Source organism: Pituophis catenifer, unplaced genomic scaffold, assembly GCF_029215685.1.
Source record: "Pituophis catenifer annectens isolate HBS135680 unplaced genomic scaffold, rPitCat1.0.hap2 SCAF_3, whole genome shotgun sequence".
In the NCBI taxonomy this organism is placed as follows: domain Eukaryota; kingdom Metazoa; phylum Chordata; class Lepidosauria; order Squamata; family Colubridae; genus Pituophis; species Pituophis catenifer.
The window spans coordinates 53,769,812-53,789,243 of record NW_027256883.1 but is presented as its reverse complement, the minus strand read 5'-3'; the positions used below and the strand labels follow the sequence as shown (position 1 = coordinate 53,789,243).

The 19,432-nt window shown below is 32.1% G+C and overlaps 1 protein-coding gene across 3 annotated transcripts in view; it reads left to right on the top strand.

Annotated features, from left to right (window-relative positions):
• The window catches only part of PIEZO2 (piezo type mechanosensitive ion channel component 2), a 150,447-nt gene that overhangs the window by 103,224 nt on the left and 27,791 nt on the right, over positions 1-19,432 (top strand). For 2 of the 3 annotated variants that reach the window (XM_070942381.1, XM_070942380.1), the window contains 14 exons: positions 241-445; positions 584-685; positions 2,243-2,408; positions 3,729-3,972; positions 4,930-5,026; positions 5,812-5,971; positions 6,312-6,401; positions 7,472-7,599; positions 8,494-8,559; positions 12,461-12,564; positions 15,121-15,220; positions 16,262-16,324; positions 17,056-17,222; positions 17,670-17,824. In XM_070942381.1, coding sequence (XP_070798482.1) covers positions 241-445; positions 584-685; positions 2,243-2,408; positions 3,729-3,972; positions 4,930-5,026; positions 5,812-5,971; positions 6,312-6,401; positions 7,472-7,599; positions 8,494-8,559; positions 12,461-12,564; positions 15,121-15,220; positions 16,262-16,324; positions 17,056-17,222; positions 17,670-17,824 — 1,847 coding nt within the window. Of the gene's footprint in view, positions 1-240; positions 446-583; positions 686-2,242; positions 2,409-3,728; positions 3,973-4,929; positions 5,027-5,811; positions 5,972-6,311; positions 6,402-7,471; positions 7,600-8,493; positions 8,560-12,460; positions 12,565-13,667; positions 13,767-15,120; positions 15,221-16,261; positions 16,325-17,055; positions 17,223-17,669; positions 17,825-19,119; positions 19,291-19,432 lie in introns of all 3 variants that reach the window. The other variant, XM_070942379.1, reaches the window with a different exon arrangement.

Below are 19,432 nucleotides of genomic sequence, written 5' to 3'. Positions count from 1 at the left end.
ATATTTTAACATTGTTTCCAATATCTCTTTACTTTTCAAATAGAAGTTTTACCCAGTCATTATGGATAAGGTAGTTAGTCAGTATTAATAAGATGGCCTATAAACAAAATTTAAAAAATGATTTCTTTCAAGCTGATAAGTAAAGTCTCATGAAGTTTCCAAAGATGAAGCTAATATCCTATTTATCATGGACCACTCCAGATAATATATACATTTTGTACCTTTGCCTTGTTATCACAGAGTTGTTTCCTCTTGTCCGTAAATGTAATTGGTCAACGGATGGATTTCTATGCAATGATACATGGCTTTGCTTTAATTGCTGTTTTGTATCGGCGGAGAAGAAAAGCTATTGCAGAAATATGGCCAAAGTACTGCTGTTTTCTGTCATGCATTATTACATTCCAGTACTTCATATGTATTGGCATCCCACCTGCACCTTGTAAGGGTAAGCGTCCTTTTTTGCCTCAAACAGTTCTTCCAGTTTTTTACTTCAATAATTACTGTATGTTAATACCTGCTGAGAAGTAATTAAATAAGTACTCTTAATGGCTTGTTATAAGCATTCTTGCCTCTGTCATTACAGATTACCCATGGAGAAATCCAAATGCCAACTTCAACTCTAATATCATCAAATGGTTATACTTTCCAGATTTTATTGTTAAACCAAATCCAGTCTTTCTTGTGTGTAAGTAATTTTCATCCCTTAAACAAACTTACCATTTATTTCATTCCTAGAGGATATTGTAATAAATTTCTAAAGTACATTTCTGGACATGCAACAAATATCAAGATACTATTACTAGATTGTAATTTTTAGCTTTACATATACTTATACATATACATATACATATACATATACATATACATATACATATATATATATATCTCACAATATCAGTAAAAAGTTTTGCTCTTAAAAAAACAGCAGTGTTTCCTATCTCACCATTGCAATAAAGAAGAAAAATTACAGCTGTTTAATAACATATATGGAACCTGAATTAAAAAGTTAAGACATGGAAACCAATACATGTCCTTTTTATCAGGAATAGGCAAAGTGGTGTCCTCTAGATGTTTTCAAGTACAGTTGTCATTATCCCTTATCAATGGTTATATTGAGTGAAAATTGTGTAATGCAGTAGTCCTAGCAATTTGGAAGGCATTAGGCTGACCTCTCTAGTTTAATGCTTTTCCTTTTGCTATCTGGTTCTGTGTGAAATTGCTTTGCTGCCCAATTCTTGTACTTCTTATTTTAGTTTAAGGTTTTACATACAAACATTAATTTTGTATATGCCAATTTTAGATTTTAAAAACAGTCATCACAGGATATAATTCAGTCTCAAAGAGTTAACACAGTACAGGTTGTTCTCGATTTACAACAGTTTGTTTAGTGACCATTCAAAGTTACAACGGCATTAAAAAAAGTAACATGACCATTTTTCACATTTATGACCGTTGCAGCATCCCTATGGTCACATGATCAAAATTCAGATGCTTCACAACTGATTCATATTTATGACAGTTGCAGTGTTCTGGATTAAACAGCTTTTGCGGCCTTCTGACAAGCAAAGTCAATGGGGAAGCCAGATTCACTTAACAACCATGTAATTAACTTAACAACTGCAATGATTCACTTAACTGTGGCTAGAAAGGTTGTAAAATGGGGCAAAACTCACTTAACACATGTCTCACTTAACAACATACATTTTGGCTTCAAATGTGGTCATAAGTCGATGACTACATGCAGTCAAACAGTCCAAGGTTGATATTCCTACAAATTTTCATGCTATGGTAAATTGCTAGACAAAAGTGCAGTCACAGTCCAGTCCAGTTATTGAAGACAACAAAAGTTTTGAATAAAAGTCAAAATTCAAAAGATAAAGTAGCCAAGGATCATCAGAGTCAGAAAAATGTAGAGTGGAAATATTTCTGCCTTGTAGCCTCATGGCCTTCTAAATTTGTCCAAAGTCAAACCTTGGACTTAATAGCGACCTATTTTTAAGTAAGCTATTCTTTCAGAGAAAATTATTTTCTGAACATTGTTGCTCATTTACCTCTTTGTGTATCATAACATGGACATTCCTAGTTGAATTTGTGGACTAGGATTAGAGTTCACAAGGAGCAAGTTGGTTCTGCCTCCATTCTGATACTAGGATTTTACTGGGCCTTTAGTCATCCTCTTTATATGAAAAACATGTGAGACGTCCATCACATCTATATTCAATTCAACATTTTCTTCCATCAGATGATTTCATGTTACTACTATGTGCATCCTTACAAAGGCAGACATTTGAAGATGAGAACAAGGCTGCTGTACGCATCATGGCTGGAGACAATGTAGAAATCTGCATGAATCTTGAAGCAGCTTCATTTAGTCAACACAACCCTGTACCTGATTTTATTCATTGCCGGTAAGATCTGGATAATGACTATTGACATAAGTCACACATCTGCTTATATTACTTCTTCACAGAAATCATATACTTTTGTGAACTTTGAACTGGTAAGGTTCAGAATTGTATTTCTGCAACTTTACTGCAGTTGTCACTCACACATGTTGTCTGATGTTGCTATTTTCTGGGGTAAGTGGGGTAAGATTATCAAATAACAGAATTTTATTCTTCACACAGTACATAAAATATATAAAATTGCAGGACAATCAAATACAAGTTATATAATATATAAAATCAATCAGTAAAAGTATTATATGATGTTACATAATTTCTGTCTGATTGTCCTGCTAGTAGAACAAGTACCTGTAACAGAATAAATTCTCCTTTTCTCATTGTCTCTTCTTTATCTTTAATATCTACTCCAGGAGTTTATGATAGTTAGGAACAAATTTCTGGCAGAGAGAAAGATAGGGGAAGTTTTGTTGCATGATAAATTTATGTAGCATTGATTACATGCTAAATTCTTAATTACATTGCATGGTCCCAAATGAAAAGAAATTGCAAGAGCCCAATTTCCTACAGTCAGATCTCTGAATTTATCAGTTTGGTGATAAATTACGTTACTATAAATGTTACTGTTTATAGCAGTGAAAAAGTTCAACTTTCTTTTATACTTTCAAAGAATCATCGCTTTTGCATGGATGGAAGGAAGGAAATTGTTGGCCACACACCAATGTTTAGATAAATTCTCTTTAATTTACCATAAGTAAAATTACCTAAACATTATGAATGAGAAAAATAAAAAAGTGAACAGTTGAAAACAATGCTATCAAAACAATCGTTGCAATAGTTAGCTATAATTATAAAAAATATAAATTGATTTTAAATTTGTTAATTTAGCATAAAGTATGAATGCCCTGAGTCATTTTCCTCAGTAAGCAACTTGCACTTTGCAATTAAAACAAACCTTATCAAACATGCAGAGGGGAAAGTGGGGATTCTGTCAAACCTTTTGGATTTTATTCCTTATTTTTCCTGAATAAACTGATAGCAAGCAATTGCTGTGTCACAAGATTTGAGAAACCTTGTGGTGCATAAATTCCAATGTTATGTGTGTATGTGTATTCTTGCCAAATATAACCTCAATGCAACAACCTCTGCATCACAGAGTTTGAATCCCTGTATAACGGATAATGTTTTCTTGTAAACACATAATCATTTTGTTAATATGTATTATACGTTTATATAAATGTGCTTATATCACTTTATTGTACATAAAAATGTATATGACTTGAAAGTAAATGTAATCTCTCTCATTCCTACTTTGTTTTGTAACAGATCTTATCTAGACATGGGTAAAGTGGTTACGTTCAGTTATCTCTTTTGGTTTGTTCTCACTATCATCTTTATAACGGGAACCACTCGGATCAGTATATTTTGCATGGGTTACTTGGTAGCCTGTTTTTATTTTCTACTTTTTGGAGGAGATCTATTACTGAAGCCAATCAGAAGCATCCTTCGATATTGGGATTGGCTGATTGCTTATAATGCCTTTGTGATTATAATGAAAAATATATTATCTGTAAGTATCTTCTTTTTTTTTTAATGATTATTAAATGTTTCTGAAAATCAATATATAGTTGTTATTTTACTTTTTTTTAATAGTGCAGAGTCCCACCACACTAGTTCATCTTTTTGTTGCTTTCTAGAAACGATTCAACTCTTGACATCAAAGTGTTGTGGTTATATATAACAGTGTTATATATAACTATATATAAATAGTTATATACAGTGTCAACCTTAGCAAGTTTTATTCCTGATCTTGGAGTTGATATTCACACATTGTAAAATTGCCAAGATCAAGAAACACTGATATACAGTACTGGGGATAGGTGGCTGAATATTGAAAGTGTTTATTTCCATTCTTTCATTGCCTTTCAGGCTTCTTCAAGCTCCATTCAGTATTACTTGCTCCAGATTGTTTGGAGCTCTAAACAGAAACATCAATTAATGTTTATCATTGAGCTTTAACTGCAATTTCCCTTTTTGTACTGAGAAATCTACCATACAGTTGATGGTCTTGTTTGTATCTGATATGGTCACAAATTGGAATAAAAAAAGAAGGGGTATTTTGTAGTATGGACTAATTACAAAACAATTTTTGTTTTAATGTATTTATGACATTACAGTGAAAGAGGTATAAGACTATTTTAAAAGTTATGGAAGAAAGTACTGCACTGAGCATATTCAGTTGAAGTGTTATGAACACCAAAGAAAAGAATAATTGAATTTCTCTTTTTTTATCTTTGTGTAAACAGCTATACCTTGTAGTATTGACAAGCTTTTATTTTATTATAATATTTATTTATTTACTTATCTAGTTAAATATTATAGAAGGAATCACTGCACTGAGCATATACAGTTTAGTTACAAACACTAAAGAAAACAAAATTTCAATTTCTCCTTTTTTTGGATCTTTGTAGTATTGACAGGCTTTTATTTTAATTTCTTTTGTCATATCAATCTCTATTTATTCCAGATAGGAGCATGCGGCTACATCAAATCTTTGATCAACAATAGCTGTTGGGTGATTCAAGCATTCAGTCTGGCTTGTACAGTTAAAGGATATGACATTCGTAAGTACAGACCTATAAAGTTATTTGTATAATTCTTTTTAAAATTCCATTAAAGTCTTTCAGATAACCATCATTAAAAAAACAATAAGCAGACTTGTCCTTCTCTCTGAAATTGAAAATCATTTTATATATTTATATATTTTTATAATAAAGTATGAATAATTCAGATTGGAAAATAAATAGTTGGTGGAAAAACATTTTTCTCTGAGAATTTAGCACCATTTTTATACATTTTGTCCAAGATAGGCAGAAGTTTTTTTTATTTTATTTTGAAGTAATAGCATAAACAAAGCACAGGCTAACCCAGGTGTGTCAAACTCGTGGCGTCATGTTCTCGTCACATGACATATTGTGACTTTTCCCCCTTTGCTTAACCCGGGTGGGCGTGGCTACTGCATGACACATCCAGCCTGCCGGCCGTGAGTTTGACACTCCTGCTGTAACCAGATATTGTATCTGATAATTTAATCAGTTTGTTTTTATTTGTAGGTTGTATTTTGTTATTCATATAGACTTTGGACCTAATCACTATAAATACTATTGTACTTTTTAAAAAATTCTATGGCTCTCTGAGATGTTCCATTAAAGGAGATGGTCTTCCAGCTGTTTCCCAGATTAGAATTTGAGTTAGGATACAGGAGAAATGTACATACATGTAGAGTCACAAATAGATAATTATTCTCTGCCCTACCTGTGTGATGTTTAAATCTTGCAGACATGGATTGAAAGCTCAGAAAAAATCTTGCAATATTTTGATGCTTATCCTTGATGCTTGTTCTTGTCAGCTTTGGATGATCCAGAGTGTAAATTGCCAAGTGGAGAAGCAGGAATAATCTGGGATAGTATTTGCTTTGCTTTTCTATTGCTGCAAAGAAGAGTTTTCATGAGTTACTACTTCCTTCATGTTGTTGCTGATATTAAAGCTTCACAGATTCTGGCATCCAGGTAAAATGAAATGTTGTATTTTAATAAATGTATAGATCCATGCAGATATGTATTTTGATGAAATATTCTGTAAACTATAGAAGTGAAATGAAGTATATAATTTGTATATATTAATCAAGGAAAGCTCTTATCAAGAAATGAAAATCCATATATTGATTAGGAAAGTCAACTTCATGAAATACATTTCAGAATGTTTTCTTTACTCTCACTGTTTCAGCAAATCTGTTGAATCAGTTTCACCTTCAGTTTCCATCTTGGTAGCAAAACTACAATTGTGACTGTCATCCTATCTGTTTGTGTTGCATTGTTTTTATCAAGTGTATATGTATTTATTTTTCAGAGGTGCTGAACTCTTCCAGGCCACAATTGTGAAAGCAGTAAAAGCAAGACTTGAGGAAGAGAAAAAATCAATGGATCAACTGAAGAGACAGTATGCTTTTCTTTTCTCTTAAAAATTCCTTTCTGGATGTTGGCATATAACACTACTACATTAATCAGAGAAAAAGTACTTAACCATTACCTTATCGATGTCACTACAGAAGTCAGTGAGCACCTTTGGAATTTGACAGCAACTCATGAATATTATAGTTCCATCTACCCATCCATCTCAGACACTGGTGTCAAACTTGTGGCGTCACATTGCCATCATGTGACATTTTGCAATGTTTTTTTACAGAGCTAGGGTGGGCGTGGCCTGCACATGACGCATCCAGCCCTTGGGCCGCTACTTTGACACCCCTGATCTGAGACATAGCTAATAACAAAACAAAAGAGCCTTGGTAGTACAGTGGTCTAAAGCACCCTGTTATTAAAACCAGCTGCCTGCAATTACTGCAGGTTCAAATCTCGCCAGGCTCAAGGTTGACTCAGCCTTCCATCCTTTCTAAGGTAGGTAAATTGAGGACCCAGTTTGTTGGGGCAATAAGCTGACTTTGTATAAATATACAAAAGTATGAAGGCTATTGCTTAGTTCATTGTAAGCCACCCTGAGTCTTTAAAATCAAATTTTAAAAAAATAAATAAATAACAAAATAAGTGAAAGTCAAGTAAGATATGAACCTCCAAAACATGTAGAGAAACATAGTAGTGATTACAGTGCTATATACTGTACATAACAGTCCAGCTGAAACATCTGTATCTTATAGCCGTACTTTAGAAGACAATGTACAATCCTGAATGTAAGTTTATATCAGCTTAATACTTACGAATACTGAGGTTCTGTTGACATCAAAAAGATGATGAAGAAACACAAATGGAGATTTACAGTTCTTCTGCAATTTATAATTTGGGGGGGAAATCAGGCATTCCTAATCAAAGTTTTATACAAAATTGTGTAACTTCTTTCTTTGCTAATATTTATTGTAATATAAGCATAAATGTAATAAGTAATGTCATTTGATAATATATTAAGAATATCATATAATATTTTAAAATCCTTGTCCTCTTTGGGTCCACAAAGATAATGATTTAATTCTGAGAGTGCAAACTCTCTTTTGACAGGATGGATCATATCAAAGCCAGACAGCAGAAATACAAAAAGGGTAAAGAAAAGGTGCTGAGCATGAGTCAAGAAGCCTCGGATGGGCAAGAAATTCAAAAGGTTGCTGAAGAAGAAGATGATGATGATGGTACTATTCCTTCACTATATCCGACGTTGGTATTTATTGTTTGGACCTTAGTATTATTAACATGAATATACATTATATAGGAAAATATAGTGCCTCATCCAGACATTTGTTGGGTGGGCTTCACAATCTGCTCCTCTCCCCCACCCTGAGTCTTCGGAGAGGGGCGGCATATAAATTGAATCAATTAAATTAAATTAATTAAATTAAATTACTTGGGAATAAATCCAACTCTCTTCCTATGGTATCCCTCTCTTGCCCTTCCTTCTCACTGCAGTGGAAGAATAACATTTGGTTATCTACAAAAACATGTTGTCCCTTTCTCTGAAGAGCAGGGGTTGTGACTGGGATGCTAAAGTATAATATAAAATGGTAGAACATAACAAGCTTTCAGGCCTTTTAAAAAGCTGGTATTTAGAGCACAGTTCAGATTGGAATTTGAACTGGTTTTCTATATGATACCTAAACAATTTCAGAATAGCAAAGATGTTTTTATCTTATCAGATTTTTCATTTGAAGCAAAATTTGAGTCAAGATATGTATTTTATGAATTCAAATTAATACTTTGGGTTTCAGTGTTCTGTTTTAGTTTTTATATAATGAACTTTAATTTGCTGCAGCTTAGTTTTAATTTATAATAAACAAAAGCATTTTTTAAAAATAATTCCTTAAATATAGGGAAATTTGAAGTCAAATTCTATTTTGTCTCTATGTCAGAGTAGCCAGGTTCTATGAATAGAGTAGTTATAATAATAGTAAGCAAATGCTTTTTGTGTTTTATCTCTTGAAAGTATTAGAATTGGATCTGCTCATGCAAAAATGAGGAAAAAATATAAGACATAATATGTTTTTCACTTTGTAAAATTAATGTTTGGACATATTTCATTTTAGGAGAAGCAGACAAAGAAAAAACCAAGGGCAAAAAAAAGCAGTGGTGGCGGCCTTGGGTTGATCATGCTTCCAGTAGGTTTCTCAATCATCTTTAAAGTACAGCCCTTATATCCTTGACCAGAATGGAGGCATTCCCAAGACCTATTTGTTTTATGCATGGTTTTATACTTGTGACTTGATAATCATGTAGACCCAAAAGATTTCACAGAGAAAAATTACGTTTCTTTTAGGCGACCATATGTTGATGCAAGTTTCAGTTAGCTCCTTAAGCGAATATTCACTATGTGGAAGAAAAATACAGTAAATATTTTGCAACTATTCCTGCTGTAGCAAAAATACCTATGCAATTGTTTAACAAATATTCCAGATTTTTGTTTCTGTCAAGTCACAAGTAAAATGTGCCTATGCATATATGTGTGTGTGTGTGTGTGTGTGTGTGTGTATATATATATGTTTACATATATTTATGTTTCTAAAGGGCATGATGAAAATTTATAGAGACCTATCCTATTTTCAAACGGTTATTGAAGACCCAGTGTTGTTTTACTTTTCAGAAAAATAAATCGTTGCAAGTAATGTGTTTTGAATCTGTAGCTTTTCCAAATGGACCAGGATATGGTCTCTGTTAATCCTCATTAGTTTTGCTATTACAGAAAAATGGTTGAAATTCAGATAATAAGAATGACTCAAAGGCTTTAGGGATCCATGGTTATCTTTTGCAGTGGATTTTATTCAAGGCAGAAAGTGGTGTGAATTAGTATCTTTACCCTGCTTTCTCTTATAGTCTATTCTGTGAAAGTGACCTGCATCCATACATAAACCTTGTTAAATTATTCCAGTTCATTTCATTCTTTCTGATTCATTTTACCCTCATTACATGTTTTAGGAAACCACTATAGAATCCATATTATTGCAATAATGCATATACTTGTGAACAGCAACCTGTGGCCAAGCCCTGAAAATGAATACTATCCACCAGTATTGCATGCCCTTTTAAAATAATTATCCACAAGTCAGAACAGTAATTCTATATTTGATGAGCCAAGTTCATTTCTAAATATTTTAATATAATATTTGAACTGTTGTATCTCAACAGAAAGTGTCCATTATCTTATGCCTTCTGTGCTGACATAGAATTCTCAGGGCTTTTCTTCTGCATGGCATGAAAAACATGTTTTCACACACCTGTTGCTCTCTAGAAGTCTCCAAAACAAGAATCATTTGCAAGAATCAGTCTGTGGAGAAGAAAATAATATTGTTTCACTGGTTTACTCGCTGTACGTCCTCCATTTCAATGATCAGTTACAACCAATGTGTGAAGAAATGGTTTGTAAGTAGAGAGATACGATCTTATTGAAAATTAAGATGCAATTTTCAATTGAATCGTATTTCTCTAATTAATTAATGCCTGCAAGAGTGCATTATTGCAGTTTAATCATACCATCCTTCTACAGATATATCGACTTGCATTAATGGGTTATAGACCCTGCAATGTGCAGTTGAATTATATAAGGCTTACTAATGACTTCTGTTAAGAACACTAGGAGACAATAATTATAATAACAGAATAAATTATTAAAGATTATTATAATTTATTTGTCAATTCACTTGCTAGCAAGAAATTGATGAATTATTTTAATACTTATAGTCATAAAAGAACGGAAGTTAGATAAATGCATTTTGAGGAAAGAAACTGATAGCTTTTCAATGATAATTTAGAATCATTGTTCACATAAAATGTCATATATACTCATACTGTATAGATGTAACATATTGTTACCAAGAAGGTTCATAGTGTCCCCTGAGTTAGAATAGATCTACTCTTTGTGCAACCATTACTGTACATATTTTACAACCAATGCGATCTTTTTCAAGTAGATTTACATGTTTAATACCCATATTTATGCAAACAGCTACTCATACTTTTAGGAGATACCAACTACATATACATCCTAGATTACATACTGTAATATATATATATATATATATATATATATATATATATATATATATACATATTCTTTCTAGCCAGGTTTTACCTACGTAAACTAAGATGTTCTGCAGCCCTGGTTCTGTTCTCTAAGAACATCTTAGCTTACGTAGGTAAAACCTGGCTAGAAAGAATATGCACAAAAAAGCCTACGAAAAAGAAAAAGAAACATATATATATATATATGTTATATATATATATGTCGTCTGCTGTAGTAAAACTTAAGTCTCCCTTAAGTTTTACAGCAGACAACATAATGCTGCTTAAATGTCTGATAAAGCCTAGAAAATAGTGATTTGGGATATCACTTAACTATGGCTATACAAACATCTTGATTTATGTAGGAAAAAACAACCCTGGCTAGAAAAGTGATGCATGTATGTATATATATATATATATATATATATATATATATATATATATATATATATATATATATATATATATATATATATATATATATTTGACATCAGAATAAATGAGTCTAAAATTAACTCCAATATGCACCTAAGTAAAGTTAATTATAAAATTTGTAAAGTAGTAAAATTCCAATAAGAAAGAGATTAGCCGTTTTCTGTGAAATGACATCTATGCTATGGATTAATTTTGTGTACAGCACTTCATAAATCAAGGAGATGTAATCAAAATCATAATTGTATACAGCAAGAGCAATAACACTTAGATTTATGTATTGCTCCATAGTGCTTTACAGTATTCTCTGAGCAGTTTACAATATCAACATACTTCCTCCAACACTCTGGGTCCTTATTTTACCGACCTCGGAAGGCTAGAAAGCTGTGTCAAACTTGAGCCAGTCAGGATTGAATTCCTGTGGGCAGAGTTAGCCTGCAATACTCCATTCTAATCTCTACACCACTATACTTCCTTCTATGATACCCAAGCTCTTCCTTTTAGCTCATTCAGATAATTCTCTGACTACATTTACTTCACTGTTCAATTTTCTAGCTTTTCATTATTCTATATTATTCAGATACTTCCCTTATTTGCTTTCCATTTCTCTTTAATCTTCAAGCTAAAGAAAAATTTTCTATAGCCTAGTTAGGGCACAGTTTATCAATTTATCTTTGACCTAGGATACATTATTTAATATATGCTTTAGATAAAATAGAGGATAAGGTATGATTGAATAATTTATTTTTATGGTTCAGAAAGCTATATAATGAGGGTCAAATATAATCTCAAAAGTCATTCTATCTGCGTTTCTTATAATAATAATAAATATATTAATATTTTAGTTTACTTGCAAACATTGTCTTAATAGGCAAATGTAATGCTGTGACTTTAATTTTATCTCTTGCTTAATATTTAATTTTTTATTTATTTATTTATTTTGATCCATTTGGACTTATTAGCTTATTTAATCTTTCAAAAAATGAACTTCTGTTCAAGGATATAAGGCCCAGTTCATTCATATTCTCTTACAACTTGAAGATATGGAGGCATCCATTTCACAATTTACAAGCAAAAAGTGTTATCTACAAGAATGTATTTATTGCTTTCTTAATATTAAGCTTAAAGACTATAGCAAAAGAGAAGAATGCTTCCAGATGCTAGCAGATTTTTAGCAGTATTACTTTTTGTAGCTGTTCTTTTGGTGGGGGAAGAGAGCACATATTAATTTCATTTGTTCCTCTGGAATTAGAAAACTCTCAACCTCTTACAAATAAAGAAACAATTTTTGGAAGTTATGAATGTTGCAAACTTTCATTAACATATTCCAACTTTTTTCTCAACTTTTCTTCTGATCATTCTGTAATGTTCCTATTATTGAGGTTTCTTTTTTGTGATGACAGACATCCCAAGTGATCTATGTGCCTTGCTTGCCTTTTCGCCATTTTTGTACATCCTGCCACTGATTCCTATAACCGTAGACCTACTTCTCTGAGTGAGTCATGGCTCAGGATAGATCTTATGAGAATTGTTTCCTTACGAGAAATAAAAAGAATATTTTATTTTGCTTAGTGGTCAGAAGTGGAGATTATTATTTGTTTGAGTCGGACAGTGAAGAAGAGGAGGAAGAGGAAGGAAAAGAAGAGGAAGAGCCTCCCAAAAGATCTGCTTTCCAGGTACTGTTTTTACTTGCATGGTATTCCTACAAACAAGAGTAGCTACTGGATGTGCTCAAAATGGTGGCCACAACATTTGTGATCAAATATATGCCTATTTTTTTAATGTGCATTGCTATATTGACCATACCATGCCTACAAAGGCAGCTTGATTGGTCTGAATTGCGATAAAGGAATGATGATATATATTGGTTCTGTTTAACTGATTTTGTGTACATCATAATTGTCATAGTTCTGCAATGCAAGAAAGTTATTGGAGATGGATTTCCATTCAATTATGCATGTAGCGTGATTATTTTTAAATTTTTAATGACCTTAAATCTATTTTTTTTAATGTATCAGAAGTTAGAAGTAGTCTGGCTGCTGCATTTTGTATCAGCTGCAGCTCATACAGAGAGTGTTGCATTAGTAGTTAATTTAACTGAAACTGTAATACCAGCTTCTCTAGCTATCCTTTATAGGACACATTAATTTTACTTTTTTATGATTAAATATATTTATTAATTTATATTAATTTACATGATAAATACCAATTACAAAAGACATATTATTCATTTGAAACCTGGCAGTATTTTCTAGTTTTATCAGAGATACTAGTTTAAAGTTCATGAGTTGAAATATTTATTATATAAATATCCTGAGTTTATATTGCTTTATCCCAAACTGTTGTATACTGGTTTTTCATTGTATCCTTCATATTTATCTTGCAGCAGATGAATTAGGGTTTTTTTTAATCTGAGAAATTATAGAATGGTACAGTATATGTATATGTCTGTCATGAACTTTCTATCTATTTTCTATCTATTTATAAAAATATTAGAGGCAAAGACAAGGATGTGTAACTATATCTGTGGAATACTAAATATTCATTTAGGATGTGCTTTCCTAATCCAGATTACTAATATATAATTGTTACTCGTGTAACTAAATCACTTTTATGCACTGTCCTGTAACTAAATCTAATGCACTGCAAAATTAAATGCTCAGTTAATGTTGTTTTAACTTAATATCAATCCTACTGCTAATAGAATTGTACAGTGTGTTTCTTAAAATATTAGCCTTTACAATTCCACTAATTTATCTTGCTTTATCCTTCTTTGTAGAGAGCTATTGCGAAATTTGCTTCAGCCATTTTAGCCTTGCCAAAGTCTATTATTAAACTGCCCAAAACTATTCTTCAGTATTTAATCAGAGCTGCAAAGGTATTTGATATTCTATACCGTGTAGAATAAGATCTTGTTCCCATTGTATTCTGGCAGAGGATCCCTTTACTGCATTTTTCCTCTTAATATGAGTTTGAGGAGGTTTTGTGACAACCAAGGATTTGACAATGTTTTCAGTTAACCAACTTGAGGATGAGATATCTCAATTTAGCTATAATGATAAATATCAGAAAGAAAATGCAGAGCCAAATCTTTGGCATAATCCTAGACTTCTTGTCTAAACTGTATTAAGCAGATTCCATTGAATTGCATGCATTTGTAGGTACTGGATAAATTTAGTAGAATGGGATTTTACTCTATTGATAATATTTGTCAGAAAGATTACACGAGAATGCAAAATAGAAGGTAGACTTATGGAATATATGGGAGTCTGTATATAAAAACACCTCTAAATTTGTTCTGTCAAAAGTTGTTAATATAGACCAGGGATCTCCAGACTTGGCAACTTTAAGACTTGTGGATTTCAAGGAAGACAGAACATTGACAGAAACTCCCTCCTTTCTTTTTAATTATACTTTTTCTATGTACATAAGTCACAAGCTCACATCTTATTTTATTTGTATGAAGTTAAATATTTTTTAAAATACATATATTAATACACACCAAAGTGTGTGTTATACATTAAAACAGAAGTTTTAAATACAGCTAGGGTAACATTAGTGATTTATATAATGATGGCATATTCTATCTAAGCATGCTTATCTTGCCAATAAACAATCTTCTGTTTATTTTCTCATATGCTTTCCTTTGCATGCATCTATATATTTGTGTTGGCAACAGCTAATAAGTGTCATTAGTAATACAGTATTAGCTAACAAAAGGTTTTCATTCTGCAGATTATTTTTTTTTTTAATCAAACAGTTACAGAAATATTTTTATTAATCTTGTGGATTGGACAAATAAATGTTTAATACCAGGGAATAATAACTATAAAAATATATTCCTTTTTTGAAAGATTTGGTCAATCATTTAAAAATAATTCCAGATGTTGCCTAACTGGATCTGGTTTGCACTTGTATTGACACTAAAGTTAAAATTAACTTGAACATTGTAGTCTATATATAAATTATTGTTTCTTTTTCAGATTTTTGAACATAATTGTTATAGATTGATACCAAATTCATAAGAATCTACAGTTCTGCTCAATTGTTTTGGTTTATCAAAGCCACAAACATTATTTGAAATATTTAGACTTGAATGAATCATTTCCTAAATGGTTTATGTTTCCATAATCTCCCAATTCTAAATACATTTTCCAAATCTATGCTTTTTGTTATCTGCTTAACATTTACTTACTAGAGAACACGAATAAATTGATTTTTTTTCCTTCTAGTTTCTTTATCAAGCCTGGATTACTGATCCTAAAACTGCCCTACGACAGAGGCGCAAAGAGAAGAAAAAGAATAAAAAAAGGCAGAAAGTATCTGATGATGGTATGCTTCAGAAATATTCTCAGCTATCTGTTAACTATACAAATAGCATTTTCTGCTCTGATTGTAGAAAAGCCATAGTTTGCATTCAGAAAATCACAAGTGGCTTCCATAGTTTTGCTGAGATCTCTAGTTGGGATTCTCAGGAAATTATGATTTCATGGAGCTTACCAATCAGGATGTGGTTCTTCAGTTTAGTCACATGGAGTCTAGGCAGCCAAGAAATTATTGAAATAAAGCCCAAGGGAATAAAGAAAGAAAACAGAATAAGGAAATTCAAGATTTACTGACTGTCTATTTAATCATTGTTTGCTGGTTTATCTGTACTCAGCTGATGAGTATATAGACTAATACGGTTAAATGTCTGTGGAGATCTTCAGTCATCCAGGTCATGGTTGTCCCAAAGGTGCTTTTTCTTTGAAGATGTTTCGCTTTTCATCTAAGAAGCTTTTTCAGCTCTGAAAAATGGATGGGGAATGGAAGAATTTATATTCCTTGCAGACAGCTGGTCATTTGCATTCTTTTAGAGAGTCGTTGAAGCTACTTGGAGGTTTATCTATGTCCTCAGGGTCATCTGAGAAGTGTAAATGGAGCAGAGGTGGGATTCACATAATTTACCTACCGGGTTTGCCCAGCACCAAAAATGTGAGTGCGCGCACAGGAGTGGCATCTACTTAACCTTTACTACCGGTTCGCAACGGGATTGCGCAGGATATAAATCCTTCCATTCCTTGCAATCCAGTCAAAGCTGGACAAGCTTCTTCGAAGAGAAGCGAAACATCTTAAAAGAAAAACAAGAAAGTCCAATTGCCTCTTGAAAAAGCACCTTTGGGACAACTAGAGTGTTAGTTTTGGTTTGGGAAAAAATGTAGTGTTGGTCAAGCAATCAGTGGAAAGTATTAATTCAGCAGTGTGGCATCATTAAAGAAGCTTCATATTGTGTTCAATAAATATATTTAATTATGTGTTCAGTTAAAAAAATTAAAAGGTAATTGAAGTCAATTAAGTCTAATTTTGATCACTTCTTTCATTTTGATTTCTCAGTTGAAATAGATATGGAGGGTGCAGAAAGAGATGAACCTGTCAAAAGTAAATCTGATGGCCCTGGTAAGCAAAGAAGCAAGCTAAGTTTTCATTTTAAATAATAAAATAAGCAACTGATGTTACAGCCCAATTACTTCTAAAATAAAGGTAGAATACAGTATATATACTGCAGAATTTACTGATATTTTTATCTTGAAAGTCACTTAAAATTCTAAATGTTATATAATTATAAATGTTACATAATTATAAATGTTATATAATTATAAATGTTATATAATTCAAGCCAACTTCCATACATTAGTTTGAGTCTAGCAAGTTGTTCAGATACCATTTTCAGCTAAAAGTATTGCAGTCATAATCATTTTTCATACCAGTCACTACTTTTTGAACAGAAAAAATACTGCTAAGAGTGCAAGTAGTATATAGGATAGAATATGCTGATTGACTACAAAGTTATTTTAAAGCCAAATGCAAAATTTAAGAAATGTTCTGGCAATAAACATTTTCATTTAAGTGGAGCAATGTTCCCAGCGTCATCTGACAATTATACCAATAGATATTAAAATGAAATCAGTCTAATTCTGAAGTTTTGATAATCACTAACCTTGGAGATAGTAATTCCATAGAAAACAGTGTCATCCTGTGTACATCAAATGAAAAGTGTGTTTTCCTGAGTTTGTTAGAACTTACCCTCAGAAAATGGTTCTTGAATCTGATTTTGTTATAACATTCACAACTGTTTACTGTTTTGAGTATCTTTTTTTGTAAAGCATGTTTTCTTGTTTCTTTCCCAGATAATATTTTTAAAAGAATATATAACATTTTGAAGTTTACCTGGGTTCTTTTTCTGGCAACAATAGACAGTTTTACAGCTTGGCTAAATTCAATTTCAAGAGAGCATATTGATATCTCCACAGTATTAAGAATGGAGAGATGCATGCTAACTAGAGAAATAAAAAAGGTACTACAACATGTTCATTTATTTTTCATGATGATGAAAAACAGATACGTGATCTCAGGTTTAATTTGATTTACCTGTTGGAGGGCTGTTAGAATCTTGTAACTAGTAGCTGCATTGTATTTTCTTCTTTTGTGACATGCTAAAATGAATAGTTTTGGTTTTCGTTTAGTTTAGTGTTGTGTTTTTGTGCTGTCATAGAGTATGGAGGAAAGTCTTATGAGTGACATAGAAAGAAAACAATATTACAGCATTCATAAGAGTCATGAGACTGGTGGATTTTTATTTGACTTTACAACTCTAACTTTGGGCTTATTTTTTCTCTTTTTAAAAAAGTTCTCACAAAACAATTGACAAACCAAAGGGAATAAAGTCTTTTTTCTACTGCCCTGATTTGTCTCCTAAATGTTAGCCTGCTTAATTTCCTAAATTTTACATTTTCCTTCTCAGGGAAATGTTCCAACTCGAGAGAGTATCCATATGTATTACCAGAACCATATAATGAAACTTTCTAGGGAATCAGGATTGGATGAAATTTATGAGCCTGGACAGGCTGAGAGGACTGCAAGTTTAGAATCAGCAGCTTCTCGTGACAGTGAATCCAGGTATTCTCTTACAATGAGCACAATAATTCTAAGTATATGGAGGATGAACTTCATAAATATATAATAAACATCTAGTAATGAAGCTTAGCTTGTAGTTGGTGCTAAAGTAGCATAGAATCTTGTACTAAACTATTTAAAAGATGATAGCCAACTTCTTCAATTTTCTTATGTTAAAGAGTGTATGAAAGCAGCAGTGTTTCTATCTAATGAAGTATTATTTTTGGTGTGACTTTTAATAAATGTAGTACCAAAAAGTTCACATTTTTAATATACAATATCCCTGTGTATTAAAAGAACATGAGATTCCACAAATTATTCTCAAATAGCAGATCCCTAAACTCAGTGATCTATAGTAAAACTGATTCCCATATTATACCATATTCCCATATCATTTATTTTTGCAATATTACAAACGATTATTGCTGCAGAGATATTTTCCATTTGAGAACTGAGTATTTCCCATTTTGAGGAACTTCTGCATTGTCATTCTGTGCATAAAACTTAATTTTTTTAAGGCTGGAGCAGGTGAACAAAACACGCTCATATGACCCCAGGGTCCTATGATCAGATTTTGTGCAAAATTTTCTTAATTCATTTTAGAGAAAAACATTTTTCTTCAAAAACTGTCTCAACTAGTATCATGAAAAATGAGTATCTACTATTTATTCAAAAAAAAAGCTGCTGCTTAAATATTATATATATCTGGTTTGTTTCATTGTTCTCAGGTATGTTCATTTCTAAACTGGAGAAAAATAGAATTAAAACCTCCCGAAATGGTTATGACTACACTGGGATAAAGACAATTGTATTTTTTAAAAAGATCAATATTTGGAAAATAATATAGGACCATTTTAGTTTTAGTATAGGCTATTTACAATAACTTTAAAATATTTGGCTAAATCTTTTTAAAATATCGATTTGTAGTGCTTGCTTAATGTACCTATAAGTATCTCAACTGCAAGCTGCTGATCAAATTTTACTGATAGATTGAAAAAGCTAAAAATGATGCATTTTATCAATCTTACTAGAATGCATGGATTCCATTAGTCTTACACCATAAATAATCTTACATCCTAATTTCTCCTTGCTTCATATTTTGTTATTACTAATTTTGTGTGGTTATCAGAATAAGAATAGTCTACTTTGGCACCAAAAAGCTTGTTATGTTCCATTAAATCCTTTCTTGTCTATGTCTCTATTGGTATTTTGCTTGGCCAATCTGCACGTTCACTATTGAGCCACATCAGGATGCCATTGGTATATAACATTTTCTTTGTAATTGTTTGCACTGATAGCTGCTGCACGGAAGCAACTACACTGTTGTTGTCCAGGCAATCTACCCTTGATGATTTAGATGGTCCAGACCCTATTCCTAAAACAAGTGAACGTGCACGACCTAGGCTTCGTAAAACATACAGCATGGATATGTCCTCCTCATCCGCTGACAGTGGCAGTATAGTATCAAGGTGCTTAATCCTTGCATGCTTTTCACTCAATTATCCCAACCACTATATATTTTGGCAATGTAAAATGATGTTTGCATTTTTAAAAGTAAAACTATTGGCATACTCATTTGAAGCAGTTTTGTTTTGTTTTGACTGATAAGTA